The sequence below is a fragment of the Medicago sativa genome, chromosome 7, assembly GCF_051527215.1.
Source record: "Medicago sativa cultivar Bolivia chromosome 7, Bolivia_mono, whole genome shotgun sequence".
Taxonomy (NCBI): domain Eukaryota; kingdom Viridiplantae; phylum Streptophyta; class Magnoliopsida; order Fabales; family Fabaceae; genus Medicago; species Medicago sativa.
In genome coordinates, this window is record NC_140755.1 from 102,182,920 (window position 1) to 102,201,308 (window position 18,389).

Below are 18,389 nucleotides of genomic sequence, written 5' to 3' on the forward strand. Positions count from 1 at the left end.
GGGATCGATATTTTTACTACTTCGATAGTAATTGGTGCACTTGCCAAACATCTATCACTACCATTTTATTTTGTTATGTATTCTATAAAACTTCTATCGGCAATGTATGGTTACGTTATTTTCATAAAGAATTCGATTACCTTCTACGTGGTAGGACCCGTGCGGTAGCACGGGTCATTTGTCTAGTAAGTTTAAACACATGATCTCTAACCCCTTCATCCTTAACTCAAATCATTTGAACTACCATTCCATATTCATGTTTTAGTTTTGATGTTTTAAGAAATATAATATATACTCTTGTTAATTAAGAAAAAAGACATTAAAATTTGTAATGGAATCATGTAACTCGTTATAATAATAAGAGATTTATTATTTTGATTCAATTGACTAGGGGTGTTCGCAGTCCGGTTTGGATTTGTTTTGAGGGGAAAAGTGAACCGATCCAAAATAAAAATCATGTGCGGTTCGGTTTGGATGATTATTCTAAAAAAATCCGATCCGATCCGATCCAAATATATGCGGTTTATTTTGGATCCGTTTTTGGACATCCAAAATGCAACATTTAATTTTTTTTATTAATATTAATATTACACATGCATAGAAAAATAATAGGTTTGATACAAAATATAACACAAATGTATTAAAAAAGTTTTTTTTTTGACAAGAAATGTATTAAAAAAATTAACATTACACAATGAAAATGATTGATTATATTTGAAAGAGATGAAGTAGTAATAACATAGATTAAATTAATGCAATATATAATACCAATAAAATAATAAATAAGAATTAAAATCTACTTTTGCGGTTCGGTTCGGTTTTGAAAAGGTGATCCGAAATCCGAACCGATCATAGCGGTTTTTCAAAAACAACATCCAAACACATCCAAAAATATTCGGTTTTTTGCGGTTTTCAATTTTTTTGGATCGGTTTGCGGTTTTATTTTGGATCGGTTTGGATTTGAACACCCCTACAATTGACCATCATTTGAATGAAATTTTTTCTAAGTAATTGTTTTTTTTTTTGAGGGATTCTAAGTAATTGTTACGCATAGTACCTATTTTTTTAGGTTACAAGAAGCGAGAGAGGTGCAAAAAAATGACTTCCTATCACAGCACTCGCGTGCATAGTATCTATTTGAGTAAATCATTATTTACTATACCATGTTTCATTATAGAAAAATAGATCGATGATAACCATGGTCGTGTACGTTTTGGCGTATTGGGAAGGCATAACAACAGTTGTTGGATTTTTTTTGGCTTCATTGGGTTTGCTGTTAAAATGAAGGCTATAAAATTGTTCAAAATAATATTAATATATCGAGTCTAACTGATAATTATTTTATTCAATCAAACAAACGTGACTCAAAGGGAACATCATTTTCGTCCCCATTTATTAGCTGGGCCATTAATCGTTCTGAATTCAAAGATTTTTCATCAACTATTTTTTATTTTGGAAGGACATTCATAACGTAGACTATACTGATTGTCTTGCCGAAATATGCGCAAAGAGAAAACAATGCATGTAACTTGTAATGTAAGTACTCTGTCTTGTTCTCCATGGACCGCAGAATCTCCTTGGTGATTGATTAGATGCTTCTAGCTTTTGTTTAAATTAAATAAATCTCTTCTCTTAACCAAAACTAAACATATACTCCCTCCGTCCCATAATATCTGGCCCAATTTAGTTTTTCACACAGATTAAGAAAAATGTATAAATAAAGGGGAAAGTGGAATATATTGTATTAAGAATGGTGAAAGTAGTATTAATTAGAGTTATATTGTATTGAGAATGATGAAAGTTGTATTGAAAATTGAAATGGATCAGTTATTTTGAGACATTTTTTTTAGTAAATGGGTCAGATATTCCTGGACGGAGGGAGTAATGATTAACATTAACTAGTTATTAGCGGACAACCACCAATCACCATTGGACACATGATGCAATTATATATCACATCACATCCTCTAATAATATCAATATGTTTTTCTCGTTTTTTTTTTTCCTTTTCTACATGCAAACCTTGTACTTAAATTTATTTATTTTTTTCTTTCGGTGAGCACATACGCTATCTAATTTTTTTTTCACCACTCATTACGTCCCAAACAATATATATGTGAACAGTGATTAAGAAATAGACCTAGATTCTTGTTTAGCTTCTTAAAAATAAACAAATAGACCTATATCTAGTTTTACCCAGAGATGCTTAATTTATCTTGGATTAACATTTTTTCAGCAATTTGCATTACCATCATGGAGAAAAAGGAGAGGAAGTGGTATAAATTTAAAAAAAATAAAAGAAAAATATCTTAAAAAGTAAAATATTTCATTCTTCAATATTTTTATTTGAGATTGCTAACAAATGCGGACTCTTATTGATTAATAATAAGGGTTAATTAAGTAAATGATCCCTGTAAATATTCAGAATTTTATTTTTAGTTTCTATAAAATAAAATCACACTTTTTTAGTCCAATTAAAAAATTTTCATCACCATTTATGGTCCCTAAAATGCTTAAGGAAAATGTCACATGAACTAAAAAGTGTGATTTTATTTTGTAGGGACTAAAAACAAAAATGTGAATATTTATAGGGATTAAAAACTTAATTAACCCTAATAATAATTATAATAATCTATATCTATCTATACTATATATAAAAAAAACTACCACTTTCAGCACACTTTTGGGTTGGACTTTTCTTTTCAAAAATACCCTTAATTTTTAATTTTAATTTTAAATACAAATAACACATGTAACAAATAGTCTATACTATTACTATATATAAAGAAAACTTTTAGCACATTTTTGGGTTGGACTTTTCCTTCCAAAAATACCCTTAATTTTTAATTTTAATTTTAAATACAAATAACACATGTAACAAATAGATAAGAATAAATTTAATTTAAGGAGAAAACTTACACACAATTCCTTATAAACTGTTCTTATTGTTAATAAAGTAACATGTTACTTTTTTATCATGTTAATAAACTGTTCTTATTGTTAATAAAACTGTTCTTATTGTTAATAAATTTGACTTTGCTGGTTTATAAGCGATTATGATTCAAATTGTTTACGATTAATTTTAAGAATTATTTGACTTTGCTGATTTATAATTGCTTATGCAAATTATGATAGCGTGGTTTTTTTTTTTATACAAAGAGAGTTGTGGTTTTTTTTAATTATTAAATTAAGGAAAAATAAGCAATAACATCCCCTGCCGTTAAGCTCCTTCCACTGTCGTTTAAAGGAATAAAAGCATTGTTTTTTTCTTCAGGATTCCAAACGTTATGTATGTAAACAATTGATAAACTGCTCCCATGGTCCCCATCCAATATCCAACAAAATACAGTGAAATCAAAGTGTTAAAACCATTTAAACAATTCAAAATTGTTAAACGATAATCACACTCATGTTAGCAACAACTAAAAACAGAAACACTAGAAAACTTCAAACCACCATCTTTTGTTTTTGGTTACATTCAAACCACCATCCGAGAGGCCATAAAAAGAGAGGACCACTAAGAAGTATGGATACGAACACCGACACCAGACACAACATGGATTCTGACACGCCAATAACATTGATAATTTGATAAAATCACATAATTTAGGGTAAATTATATTTGTGGATGCGGATGTAACACGTGTTCAGACACGTCTAATATGAGGAGTGTATGTGATTCATAGGCGAGGAGTAATATCATAATTCATATATGGTCGAAAGAACCATAATTACACCTACAAATGATGATGTTAAAAAATTGAATGACATAATTATCAATTAGTTTCTAGGAGAATAACATAATTTGTTGTCATTTAACGAGGTTGAAGGGGATACTCATAACTTATATCAACATGAATTCCTAAACTCAACTGCTCAAGGAAGTATCCCACCACATATTTTAAAGGTAAAAAAAGGTGCACCTTTGATGTTGTTGCAAAACATAGACCCTAGATATGGCCTGTGTAATGGAACACGATTGTTATGTCGTGGTTTAATTAAGAATATATTGGATGTGAAAATCCTAACAGGAAGCAATGCTGGAAAAAGAGCATTCTTGTCCAGAATTTAATTAAAAACAAATGCGAGTTCATAACTTCTCTTTGTGCTTAGTAGAAAACAGTTTCCCGTTAGACTAAGTTTTGCTATTACCATAAAAAAGTCACAAGGGCATACCATTCCCAATATCGGAATCTATCTTCCACGACATGTTTTCAGCCATGGTCAATTATATGTAGCTTTATCAAGAGGAGTTTCTCAAAATTCAACAAAAGTTCTCATTAAAGAAGAGAAATAGAAGGAGAAGATGAAGACTTTACAAAAAATTTAGTTTTTAAATATATTCTTTTATCGCAATCATAGAAATGTTTCTTTTACATAACATGACATTTATACATTTATTTATGATGTTTCTTTTACACAACACACACATTTATGTTATGATGTTACTAATTACTATTAGAATAAACAATAAATTATCATTATTTTACCTTAATTTTATATGCAGGCAAACTAAAATTTGTTGAGTTCAAAAATAATTTTGTTATATGCCTTGACAATATTTTGTTTATAAATCAATATATCAATAATTTCCATAATATTTAAAAATTTAAATCAAAATTATACAAACAAACATAATAAAATAATCACATGCGTCATCGCAGTAAAAAGAGCGGCCAGACGGGCACGATAGTGCCCGTCTTTCCGCTAGTAATAATAATACTAATCTATACTATATATAAAGAAAAGGGTTAAATATGTTTTTGGTCCCTATAAATATGTCAACTTTTCGTTTTAGTCCCTCTAAAATTTTCCTCCAACTTTTAGTCCCTATAAAATTTTCAATCACTACTTTTGGTCCCTATTTTTAACTTAATTTTTGTATTTTTTAATGAAATTGTGCAGAAATGTGTAAAATATTTTAAAAAAAATTACTAAAAAAAAATTAGAATTTTTTAACAAAACACAAATTAAATATGAATTTTTAACCATAAAAAATATAAAAATTTATATTAAATTCATGTTTTGTTAAAAAATTCTAAATTTTTTTTGGAGTGATTCTTATAATATTTTGAATTTTTATGAAAAATTTTATTAAAAAATATGAATTCTACATATGAGTTTACTTTAAAAGAGGGACCAAAAGTGAAGATTGAAAATTTTATAGGGACTAAAAGTTGAAGGAAAATTTTAGAGAGACTAAAACGAAGTTGACATATTTATAGGGACAAAAAACATATTTAACCCTAAAGAAAACTACCACTTTCAGCATTCTTGGGTTGAATTTTTCTTTCCAAAAATACCCTTAATTTTAAATACTAATAACACATGTAACAATTAATAGATAAGAATAAATTTAAATATTAAAACAAATGTAACAAACACGATATAAATATTTATTTTTTTTTGTTTTTTTTCCTTTATCATTTAAAAAGTGTAACAAACTAGATGAATATATTTATACTTACTTTTTTTTATCATTCCAAATATACCCTTAAACAGCTTTTTCTATAATAAAATTGTTGTTGGTGTCATTAAAAAAAGAATTTAGATTATATTTTTTTGTTATATTGTATTAGTGTTGGTATCGTTAAAATAGATAATCATGATTGATTTGTTTTTTTATAACTTGAAAGCAACAAACATTTATATTTATTTTAGTTTTAATCAAAATCAAAATTTCATTAACAAAAACGTCGTTCATAATTTTCAAATGTTTGCGCAATAAAATGAGCGAAAAGACGGACACGAGTGTTCGTCTTTTCGCTAGTAATAATAATAATAATAATAATATCTTGGAAATTATGTAGTGTAACTCTATAAGTTTTGATAATGAAATTTTTTATGGTACACTCATCTTTTAAATTAATAGTTAAATATTTTTTTTAAGAAAATATTTTCTATCAATTACAATTAGAATAGTTAAATATTAATCACCAAAAATGTCGACGAAGTAAAATTTAATTTTTCTAAATTTTTATAACTTATATAGCAAAAACTAATCATTTTTTAGATTAAATGTAAAATACTCAGTATGATTATAAACAATGAAATGAAGTTTTTTTCTTATCAAATGATATTTAAGAAAATATAAAAGTTACCAATAACTCTTTATTTCATAAAAATAATCATTAATTTATTGATTTAAAAATTAATCCATCGATACACTTCAATTTACAAGTGTATCGTAGAAACACCCTCTAAAAATACTCTTTTCAATCTTTCAAAAAAAATACTCTTTTCAACACAAAAATTTTCTTTTCTACTTCTTTAGGACATACGTTGACCCTATTTTTGTCATCACCTTTTTTTTTTACCGTTGATTTTTTATTTATTTTTGTCCCTCACCTTTTCTTCTCCAAGTTGTACTTAACATTTAGAGATGCTCTTATCTCGTTGGCATTTACCAATTAGACACGCTGACGTGGCTACTACAAAATACCGCATAGAAGTGGTAACATGACATTAGAAATCTGCATATTAGACGACACATATACTTCTATTGGTCATATCAATGTTTATGCAACGAAGAGAAAACAATAAAAGGGAAAATCATCTTTGAATATACTCATAGATTCTTTGAAAGAGAAACAAAATAAAGATAGTGATATGATAAATGTAAAATATAAGTGTTGTGAGAAGAAAAGAGTGAGACAAAAAGAAAATAAAAATTAGATGTATGTTGAGATATTACGGGATGTCCAATATAATCACCCAAATTGAAACCAACAATTTTGATACTACATGGATCAGAAGTAAAAATAATTATAAAGACCGGAATATATAACTTCTGTGTTTTTGTAGGAAAAGAAAAACATATTGAAGCTAAAATACCATGTGAAGTGACATATAGGTCAAAAAATACCATTTTATTCATAGAATTTTTTTATAGATTTGATAGGACTAATGGTGCTTTTCTACCCAAGAACACTTGGATCATATGCTTAGAGACCTCTTCCAACTTAAATAGAGGTTATAGATTTGAATTCAATTATATGAATATAACAAAATTAAATATACTTGTAAAAAAAACAATATTAAATATAGTTTTCATGCTTGAAAAATGAAATAATCTAGTTTACCCCTCTACATTTTTATTCCATTATAAACGTATACAATTTTGCAACTTTTAGTCTTCGGTAGAATTTTATCTTATAAAATTGTTGATGTTACATTCTGCTGTGTTAAAAGAGAATTGATTAAATTGACATATGGCTAATGATATGTCATTTTAGTCATGTGTGAGTCACCAATTAATTAATTAATTAAATAGAATAAAATAAAAATTAATTTTCATCCGTCAATGGTGTACTATTTTTTTTGCACATGCACCTAACCAAACTGCATTAAGTAAAATATTTTGAAACTAACATAAAAAAACAACATTGTGATTTCATTAAGGAAAATGCTACTACCTCCATCCCTAATTATAAGACCCTTTTGAAAAAAAATTTTGTCCCCTTTTATAAGACCCCTTTAGTATTTCCAAGTACATTGATTATTTCTTTACCAACATACCCTTATTTATTTTGCATCTTTTTCTTCAATCAACAATAAATATTATGTTGAAAACATAAATTAACTCTCTCTTAAGGATAAAATTGTAAAAACAATAGTAATTATATACAAATTTAATACTACAACCAACTTTCTTAATCTCAGTAATTTTTGCAAAAGGCTCCTATAATTAGGGACGGAGGTAGTACTTCTCAAGAAAAATAGCTTCAAGAATTTTTTAAGACACAGTTGGCAAATTTTAATTGGATGATTTATTTGTCCACTTCCTATTTTTCAGCCACACCTCCTTGAATTGTGGCAAATAGTGCATTGTGATTGTCTACTCTTTATTCTTGAAGAATTCTTGATGTTATTTTTCTAGAGATATAGCATTGCTCTTAGATTAAATAGATATGTACAAATAAACTGTGTTCCATATACTTGTTCTAAACTTCCACACTAGAACTATATTTCATTTCACGTGCAAATCACTGTCCAAATTGTGTCTTCACCTAAACTGAAAAAAACCCTTTTTATAAGCTAAAAATCACTCTTGAAGAAAACGCAATTGGCTTTTTTCATCTTTCTCTTCTTCATTCACATGTGTTTACCAGAGGAAAATAGAGAAAGAGAGAGATCCATGGCACTAGAACCAACTCTACTATATCCACAAGACCCTTTCACCTATGGATTCAACAAAGACCATTACAATTACAACCTGTTAACAGATTCTGAAGCAAACTTTGACTACACCAACTTCAACCTTCAAAATCAAGAACAAGATTCTATTTCTACTTTTCTCATCAAGAACCAACAAACAGAGAATTATGCTTATGGAAATTGGAGTAACAATTGTTCATCTTCTTCACCACCACCACCACAATCATTGTTGCCACAAATGGATGAAGTGTCAAATCCATCTTTAGATAGTTCAATTTCAACTCGTTCTCGTTCCAAGAAACGCAGAGTCAAAACAAGTAAGAATAAAGAAGAAATTGAGAATCAGAGAATGACTCACATTGCTGTAGAACGCAACAGGAGAAAGCAAATGAATGAATATCTCTCTGGTCTTAGATCTCTCATGCCTGAATCTTACGTCCAAAGGGTACTTCTATTACTTTTAAATTGCGGTTACGATCACATTTTTGCTGCAAACCTTTATATTGAGGCAAAATGCAGAAATTGCGGTTGCAAGAGACCTTAGAATCGTTTCTCTTGCAGCCGCAATTTCAATTTAAAAATGAGTTTTGTGTTTTGATTGATGAATTTTGCAGGGTGATCAAGCATCAATTATTGGGGGTGCTATTAACTTTGTTAAGAAGCTTGAGCAGAAGCTACAATTTCTTGGTGGTGTTCAGAAACAAAAAGAGGAAAATAAAAACAAGCCCTTTTCTGAATTTTTCACCTTTCCACAATACTCAACAAGTGACAGTGTGTGTGAGAGTTCTGAGACAAAAATGGGTGAAATTGAGAAAATAGGTGGTGAGGTTCAATCTCGCAATATTGCTGATATTGAAGTGACAATGGTTGAAAGCCATGCAAACCTCAAAGTAAGAACAAAGAAAAGACCAAAACAGCTCTTGAAGATGGTTTCTAGTTTGCATGGATTGTGTCTCACAATCTTGCACCTTAATGTCACTACAGCTGATGAATTTGTCTTCTATTCTATCAGCGTTAAGGTAATTGTCTGTGGTCCCTGTCATGTTTTTTTTTTTTTCTTCCACTTTCCAAATTCTAACCACTTTTTAGCTTTCTCTTGAATTTCTTTGCTTCCTAAATTATTGTAAGCACTTAAAGTGAAATTAATGAATGTGTGTTGTTGAATTTTATTTTGTAATTTGTAGGTTGAAGATGATTGCAAGCTTGGATCAGTGGATGAGATAGCTGCAGCTGTATACCAAATGTTGGAAAGAATTCAACAAGAGTCATCAATCAATATATTGAATTAAGATCTAAACTTTAACTAATTTTGTCCCTTTTTTTTTTAACTTTAAGATCTCTTGATTATGGAGAATACTATTTTCTCTCTTATTAATTTCCTCTCTCAAGATGTACCTACTTATTGCATAGGCTGTTTAATATTTGTTAATCTAATGATTGTGTCTTATATTATTTGATTTTCTAGTAAGCTACTTTTGATCATTCTAAATCTGTCTATGGGGGGTCAGGGTGGAGAGTGTTGAGTCAATTTTTCCCACCTTGTTTTTATTGTGGTAGGCCATCTTAATCTCAAATTGAGAATATCTTAAAATCAACTTTTTATGTAAAATTGATTTTAGGAATTTGCAGGATACTAATTAGCCCTTATATTTGGTTGTTAAGCACAAGTTTAGAATTGATAACAGTTCTTTACATGCATTGTGAGTTTTGTTATAAAAAAGTGGATATTAGTTCAAATCCCACATTGAATTTTGGATAGTAGAAAAAGTAAACAATTATTTTATTATAAAAATGAAGAGTTAATTTAAATTTTACTTGTCATGACATTATTTTTTTGTATTGATCAGGGTTTGAGAAGTTGCAAGTCTTGAGGGAGTATACAAAAATTGTGTGATAGAGTTTGTAATTTTTCCATAAAACTTGCAAATTAAGAAATAAAAAATATTTTGTTTTGATATTGTGGATGCAAACATGTATTGTCACTCATTAATTTTGCTATCTTTTATTTCTTTTTGATCATGTGTGTTTCCACCTGTGTGGATATTTTTACTTCCTAGTTTCCCAACAATTTTATGTTACAAAGAGAAAGTGTTTCATCCTTAATCATCACCATTATCAAGATGACTTAACTAATTATACAAATAAATGTCCTTGAGTGTACCTATATTGTATGAAGTAATTCTTTTTTACGAAATGCTATTTTCACATAATTTTCAAAAACAGAGATGATAAATATGTATTTATATTCATTCTTCCTTAGCCTTTTCTTTTTCACTTTCTGGCTGTATGAACATCTGTAATATTTTGAGCAACTATTACAAAATTTAAATGATTAAGAGGTAAAATTAATGGCTGCATCCAGACGTTGAACTTGAATGTTAGCAGAGGAATACCCGGATGAAAAAACAAAGTTATGCCCATGGTAAGTCAAATAATAAGGATATTCTGAGTCCAATCCTCACCTTGTACGCCGGCTTGTAGAGTGGAGTTATGCCTATTTCAAATTCTAAAAATATTAAATTTTTATATTAGGTCCAACTAATCCTTACAGATTCAATTTTCTAAAGATGAATAAGACTTAAAATAAAAAATTCAATATGGTATCAGATCTATCTATTGAGGTTATCCATAATTTATATTGAGATGTATTGAAAAAAAGTGAGTAAGATAGTAATGTATAGTATTAAACTTTGAATAATTGCTAAAAGTGAAGACTGTCAAAGGTTAATTTTTTCATTTGACAAGTTTTTTATTGAATGATTCGAGTCATCAAAATCAAATACACGATGATTGGAGTCATAAAAATGTGTGTGTGGGAAATAACTTGGTTCATTTCAATAATCATAATAGTACATATATAAGTGGACACATCAGTGAAAGTATGGAGACTAATATAAGATGTGGCCGCCCTAACTAATAAATGAGAAATTTCATTAGTTTGTTTCATAGTAAACTAAACATAAGAGTTTGCGAAAGAAAAAATATGTATGCATCTACAATCCAGGGCCGGATCCTAGGAGGTGCAAACAGCTCAATCAAACCGGGTCTCCAAAATTTGGGGGCCTAATATTTTTTTTTTGAAAGTTGCTTTTTTGACATTGAAAACTTCACAATGACACAAGTAAAATACTTAAATGCATTCGACGGTAGTTAACTACTGTTGAGTACCCGGCGGTAGTTAACTACCGCTGAATTCAATTCTTCTATTCATGCGTATTCGTTATTCCTTATTTCCATAACTCACCATGCTTCAATTATTTTTCCTCCATAAATCACCATGAATAAGAAACTGCAAAATCATGAATTGGGATAAGAAATAAGGAGTTATATAGTTTGGGCTGATTTCTTGTAAAAGCCACACAAAACCTTCTTCAATTTTGCAGTTCTAATTTTTATTGTTGAACTTCTTAAAAAAAAAATTAAAGCTGAAAGATTGATGTTGTGAAAACTAGAGATGAAATTATATAAATGTTGCTGAGATTGAATTCCAATTCCTTATTTCCATGATTGAGATTGAAAAAAAAAAGAAGGAGTTGTTGCTTCAATCACAGATCTGTTTTGATTGTTTTCCAATTGAATCACAAATAACATAGCTCATATTCTTTTCCACAAATTGTATCTTAACTGTACAAGGAGGAGTTGTTGATTACTGAATTTGTTGAAGTTGTTTTATTTCCAGATCTAAGCGTAAAAGGAAGAAGAAAAGAAGACAGAGAAAAGGAATGGTACTGGCAAAGGTACATAGGCTGAATAAAAATGAATTCAGCAATAGTTAACTACCGCTGGTGTCCAGCGGTAGTTAACTACCGCCGGGTCCTCAACGGTAGTTAATTACCGTTAGGGGCATTTAAGTATTTTACTTGTGTCATTGTGAAGTTTTCAATGTCAGAAAAACAATATTTTTTTTATTTTTTTTTACTTCTACAATGCACATTGATACTCTAGCGCGTAAACATTTCCATGCTTGCAAATACTCCATCCGTTTCAAAATGAGTGTCGTTTTAGGTGTTTACACACATATTAAAAAATGCAATGATTAAGAGAAAAAGAATGATTATTTTACCAAATTATCCTTATTAACTATTGGTTAGTTTTAAAAGTAATACTTTGGAAGTAGTGTGCAGAGTATTAATTGGAGGGTACAATTGAAAAGAAAAAGTTATTATTGCATTGGAAACTGAAAGCGACACTCATTTTGAAACAAATTTTTTTGTCTAAAGCGACACTCATTTTGAAACGGAGGGAGTATATTCTAGCGGTTGCAATCTGTGTTGATACTCCCATGGTTCTTGGGTACACCTCCAATTTTCATTCCTTTCTCCACACTCTCACGGTAGTTCTATTTTCTTTACATCCACTGTTTTTTTAGATTTGTGTTTATTAGATATTATGGATGGTAATTAAGCATAACTTGCACTAATAGTTATTGTTGCCTTGTTATTAGCTCTAAGATGAGACGATCCTCTAATTTTATTTCTATATGCAGGTAATGGCTTGGAGGTATTTCCTAGCACGGAAGACTCCTATGTCCATGAATACTCTGAAACTCTAATGAATATCCATCCGTGAATTAGACGCCACCACCATCGATGTTGTGTTATGATTCAAACTAGCACATGTGAAAATACACTTGGCAAAATGTAATTGGTTGAAGTAAGTGGACATGTGGCTAGTGATTGTGCATAAATAGGGAAAGGATGATCATTAATGATTATGAAGAAAAATGATGAAAGTCTCTCCTCTCTCCCTTTGGTACTCTCTAGTAGAGTAATTTCTTCTATCTCTGTTTTTCTCTCTTCTATGTACTAAGAACATCAATTTTAATTGAGTTCTAATCTATCAATTTTACCTTTCATTTCACAATCAATTCACAATTATCATTTTATCCCATTATCAATTTTAGGAACCATTACATTGGTGCTTTCATTATTGATCTCATACCCTCTTAAACAATGGAGTTGTTAGTGTTTGATGGAAGTTACGATGCTTACTTTTGGGTGCTTTGTGTTGACAAATTCTGCAAGGTACGAGGCATATCAGAGAAGGAGAAGATGGCGCTTGCTGCAACAGCAATGAGTGGTTCTGCTCTTAAATGGTTGAATTGGTGGACTCCTCGTCATCCCGGGGTGGATTGGAACATGTTTACTATTTCACTTCTATGGCGTTTTAAGCCTGAAGATCGCTGCATCTTGCCGATAGTCGACGACGAAGAGGAACCGGATCAAGAATCTTCACCATTGACGAAGCTTGATAACAGTTCTGAGGAGTTGACCAATGTTCTCAAAGCTTGGGACGCGTTCCTTTTATTAACGGACGAGATGGAAGTGCCTCTGACAAAGGTCGTCAATGGCGGAAATGTTTATCTACCAGACGCAACAACAACATCAACAGATGAGCTTATTGAGAATCCGAAATCCTTGGGTGATAGCAAACCGCAAGAGTTAGCAACGATAATTCCTCTCCAAGAGAATTTTCGTTTTCCTTCTTCTGATTCCCTTCTGATTAAAGATTGCCTACTTCCACGCCATCTTGCTCCCTTCGATGGCACTGATTATTTGGAGGATGAACTGATTGTTGCTTCGATTACTCTATCATCGTCAGTGAAGATAAATACGACACCCATCTCCGCAATGCTACCACTCCACTTCATTTCTCTTTTCGACCCTGGGGGAAATCATCTCGTGACATTGTCGCTGCTGCCGGAACCACTAGATTGGACCCATGAAGCCGTGGGAAGCTCTCCACCACCTCAGGAACCGCCTGATTGCAAGTACAGAGTGATGGATCTGTTTATTGCATTATGTTATCCTCTTAAACCCACCTGCGTTTTGGGAAATAGTGCCTTTGTTCTTGAATTGAATTCCAAATTTTGGAACATTAGGACTGCATGCCAGGTATTTGCTGAAATGTCAAATATGCTTGAGTGTTTAAATTCCTTGTTCTGTATGTGTATAACAACTGGTAGGTTGAATGAGAAAGAATTTCTATCCTATGATGCTTTGTCAAATAGATTAGGAACTTCGATGATGGATCCTGGTTTGACTCAAAGGTTTAGGGCTATAATCTCTCTTTCAATTAGAGCTACATGGATCCCTCATTTTGAGAAATTGTCATGGGATCAATTTGCTCTTCCAGTGATCAATTTGAGAAAATTTGCTCGTGTCTCGTTAAACATTCCAAAATCGATGCTGCCGCCGCTGAAATTGCCATGTCGTAGTATTCAAAAGGTGACTGCGGAATTTAAGGTGACATGGGAACTCGCCATGCTTTTACCACCGCTAAAGCCACCAGACCGAGTTGAAATTCCGATGGTGCGAAACTCGAATTCTTATGCTAATGGTCTTGGGATTTGGCTTGTTCCAGAGCTTACATTGCGACTGCCGGCAAAACCACCTGATCTCAAATCTCTAGTAGAAAACAGGTATGGCTTTAGTGCAAATGGAATTTGTCCTGCTACTGGGTTTGCTATATTAAATGTCATTGTGAAGGATAAGCAACTTTACCGCAATTCAAATGTCATGGAAGTTTTTATTGAGTGTCTTAATTCACTAATGAAAAATCATGAGATAATTCAGGTTGTGCCTCCTATAGTGGTAATCGTAAGTCACTATGAGTTTAGTGGTGTTATTGGAAGCATTATTATTGTTCTTTGTGCTAAACGGGGAGGTAGTAATGATGCATGCAACATGTTTCACATTTTTCCAACACAAACTATTCTGACCTGGACTGTTTTAATGGATGGTTGTGCTAGAATTTGTATGCATAAGTTAGCTTCATGCCTCTTTATAGAGATGTTTCAATTGGGTAATCACAATGCATATTCAACATATGAGCACATGGATGTGGAAAACTATGTCTTTGTGCTCCCAGCTTATATAATTGGTGGCAGCATGGCTACAATTTTTCAAGATGCTCGTTTTCCATATGGATGCCATGAAATATTTTCTACTGAACTTCGGACACATTATTCAAACATCTGCACAATTGCTCATCTCCTATTTCAACCAGCCTTAATTTGTGATCAACTTAATTTTCAGCAAATGTCAAGGTTGGTGGTTCTCTTTCAATTGCAACACAACATAGTTGTTAGTTCTTTTCCGAACTGGGCACATCTACTTCTAGATTATACAACAAAGATGGCAAGGGACTGCAAACCTTTATCAGTTTTGGATATCTCAAACAATGAGGTGATGTTGGAATTGTTGGTGGGAAAAGAATACCAAAATTTGCTTGTCTATGTTGGTAGTGATGTAAAAGATCTTGCAGAAATTTTAGAGGAATTTTATTTGGTGTTCTATCCTGATCAAGTTGGTCTTGCAAGGCTGCTTACTGAAGTTAGTATGAATTACATATGGTCTCTGCTTGCTGATTGGCTCTATGAGAGTTGTAGGTTTGTGTCCTTATCCACTTTTGAGTATATAGGATTTCAAGATTTTCTTTATGAGGCGTCTACATGTTCATTGCAATGGTATCATTTACCATATGAAGACAACTGGTGGAAGGTTATTTCATTGGTGTTGTTCAATAACAAAGAATCTGATATTGTGAGTAATTGGGTTGTCTGCATCTTCAATGTGTTGAAATTGCTGGTGGGAATTTTACAGTTAGCTACATCCATAAGCAGAGCCATTAATGATCATGAGCCATACTCCAATTTAGTACTTAAAAAGCATGTGCAAGAACACATATACTTTGAGTGCAATCCACTTGTTGTTGTTAAAATGATCACTGGCTGTTTAGTCCTTAAAAAGGGATCCTTACAATTCGCCCAATGGGATCCGGGTGGATTTTGTGTTGTTCATTGGGAAGGTTCACTTAACTTGGAAGCCTACTATTTCCCAAAGCATTGCCTTAGCTTCAACCTTGAGGACAAGGTTGATTTTAATGGGGGAAGTAATGTTATGATTCAAACTAGCACATGTGAAAATACACTTGGCAAAATGTAATTGGTTGAAGTAAGTGGACATGTGGCTAGTGATTGTGCATAAATAGGGAAAGGATGATCATTAAGGATTATGAAGAAAAATGATGAAAGTCTCTCCTCTCTCCCTTTGGTACTCTCTAGTAGAGTAATTTCTTCTATCTCTGTTTTTCTCTCTTCTATGTACTAAGAACATCAATTTTAATTGAGTACTAATCTATCAATTTTACCTTTCATTTCACAATCAATTCACAATTATCATTTTATCCCATTATCAATTTTAGGAACCATTACATGTTGTCTCACAAGTAACAACTTTACTAGTGTTTTATTTTATTGGGCTTGTTGACTTTCATGAAATTTACTGGTATGATTTACTCTAACAACTTGAACATGCAATAGTGAGGAAAAAAAAATCACCAACATATGTGAAGAGTCAATCATTGAAGTCTTTTTTATTTATTTATTTGACCTAATGATTTCAATTCATACTCCGGTTAACATTTTGTGGCTTGCTCTGAGTTGGAAGTTTTTGCCAAAATTAAATGACAACTTACATTGTAAGATGAAATGTAAAATTTGAATTGAGAAATTAATTTTGTTCTTGATGATTTTACAAACCAATTGGTTTTTTTTTTTTTTTTTTTTTTTTTTTTTTTGAGCAACAATTGGTTATTATGCAATATTGGTCGAATTTGAATAAATCCTTATTGTTCAGATATATGCTTTTTGTTGCAGAGTGACGTCAAAGAGCAGCTATAGAGGCTTTTACAGTGGAATTCATACAAACCATTGTTCTCTCCAATCTTTGATTGAAAACATTTGCTATTTTGTATTAATTTCTACATAATGATGTTGAGCAGGCTAAACACATGTGCTAGTGAACCTCATCCTAACCCTCAAGAATCTTTTTGGTACAACTTGATCAATATAAATGACGCTAACATTTTAATGGTTTCGCTGCTCTGCAAGTGAAGATCAAAGTCACACTCGAGCTACCATTAATGGAATCTCATTACTCTAGTCGGACGTTCCATTTCACCTTGCTGACAAACATCAACTAAGAGGAATATACAAGCTCAATTTTCCTATCAAGTCAACGAAAAGAACACCGGCTGTTGGCTGGTCAATAATCAATGTTACATCTAAAGGATTCATTGAAATTATATCTGCAAAACAATGATACCACAATATAAAACGTTAATCTGGTGGCCACTCTTTTTTCGTCGTTGGGTAAGAATCAATGTCTTTTGCTTTCTTGTGTTACCAACTACAAGTGTTACCAACTACAATTTTGTTTAGTGATCTCAATATTATCATTTGGTTTCTTGGATTAATTAAGGATGATCTATGTTGATTGGTCTGAAAATTCCACAAGCTCTTATAACAGGTGTGATGTAATTTCTCGCATCCCACTTGTTATAAGAACTTTGTAACACTCATACTAAACTTATCTAGAATATTTAGCATGTGCGTTAAATTTAGTACTGGATACATTAAAATTACAATAATAAAAATTTCTTTGAACAAATTATAATACTACTCGTCGAATGCGAATGCCTCTGAAATAGTATCACTGATGTATACAAATTACATACAAATGATAAACGATAAATTAATGATGTATAAACTTAAGCTGTTTAGCGTGAGTTTAGATTTCAGAAATGAAAATGGCATGCTAAGAAATTAAAAGGTAGAGACAAACTTGAACAAATCTTAAACTATTTATGAGTTTAGTTATAAGTCAAATTGGTGGGTTGGTACTTGAACATAATCGACCAATCTATCTTTTTCTGGATAAGAATGGAAATAATATGTTTTTTCATGGACAAATTTCAACTGTAATGAGATCAAAAGAACTGGTAAATTAGACTTGTTTTAATGATTTGACAGTATTTATTAATTTAATAGTAAATTTAACTTTTCATATGTGATTGTGAAATGTTGACTTAACAAAACTGAAGTATTATTAAGTCTTAAAACTCTGGCGTAAATAAAGGAGTTTTTCTTCCATGAATTTTACTTATTAACCACTCGAGTCCAATTACTTGATTCAATACGAGTAAAATTGGTAGGAAGGAGACAAGTTAGGGACTTGAGTTACAAACATAATATGAAACCGGTCTTTGGTTGTATAGTCTGGATATGAAACCGGTCTTTGGTTGTATAGTCTTAATTACAACCATTAAATTTTTCGTCGTTGTTTTTGCATGGAGGGCTACAACTATTGGAAGGTCATAGTCAATGTTGTTGTATGGTCAAGTATAGAGAGCGCTAGAATATGCTATTGGTGATTCCTTAACGAACATAT

At 31.2% G+C, this 18,389-nt stretch overlaps 2 protein-coding genes across 5 annotated transcripts; both read left to right on the plus strand.

Moving 5' to 3' along the window:
• The first annotated feature begins 7,926 nt into the window (after positions 1-7,926).
• Positions 7,927-9,636, plus strand: LOC146911438 (transcription factor bHLH96-like). The gene is made up of 3 exons (XM_085725934.1): positions 7,927-8,602; positions 8,772-9,176; positions 9,342-9,636. The coding sequence occupies exons 1-3, from the start codon at positions 8,099-8,101 to the stop codon at positions 9,444-9,446; spliced, it is 1,014 nt and encodes a 337-aa protein (XP_085582060.1). The 5' UTR covers positions 7,927-8,098; the 3' UTR covers positions 9,447-9,636.
• Positions 9,637-12,770: 3,134 nt separating this feature from the next.
• LOC146911439 (uncharacterized) lies at positions 12,771-17,433 on the plus strand. 4 transcript variants are annotated; one of them, XR_015018207.1, is made up of 3 exons: positions 12,771-12,909; positions 13,061-16,211; positions 16,817-17,433. XR_015018207.1 is itself a non-coding variant. In XM_085724777.1 (2 exons), the coding sequence occupies exon 2, from the start codon at positions 13,110-13,112 to the stop codon at positions 16,101-16,103; it is 2,994 nt and encodes a 997-aa protein (XP_085580903.1). In that variant the 5' UTR covers positions 12,798-12,924; positions 13,061-13,109; the 3' UTR covers positions 16,104-16,326. The 4 variants fall into 4 exon arrangements, 1 of the variants encoding a protein (XP_085580903.1); XR_015018205.1 differs by having other exon boundaries at positions 12,798-12,924; positions 13,061-16,226; XR_015018206.1 differs by having other exon boundaries at positions 12,798-12,924.
• Positions 17,434-18,389: the final 956 nt, after the last annotated feature.

What these genes read in the sequence shown, in the direction of transcription:
- LOC146911438 (XM_085725934.1), top strand. Translation starts at nt 8,099, where the DNA reads ATGTGTTTACCAGAGGAAAATAGAGAAAGAGAGAGATCCATGGCACTA. An exon ending in CTGAATCTTACGTCCAAAGG is followed by an intron (nt 8,603 to 8,771) that starts GTACTTCTATTA and finishes TGAATTTTGCAG; the next exon opens with GGTGATCAAGCATCAATTAT. An exon ending in TCTATTCTATCAGCGTTAAG is followed by an intron (nt 9,177 to 9,341) that starts GTAATTGTCTGT and finishes TGTAATTTGTAG; the next exon opens with GTTGAAGATGATTGCAAGCT.
- LOC146911439 (XM_085724777.1), top strand. Translation starts at nt 13,110, where the DNA reads ATGGAGTTGTTAGTGTTTGATGGAAGTTACGATGCTTACTTTTGGGTG.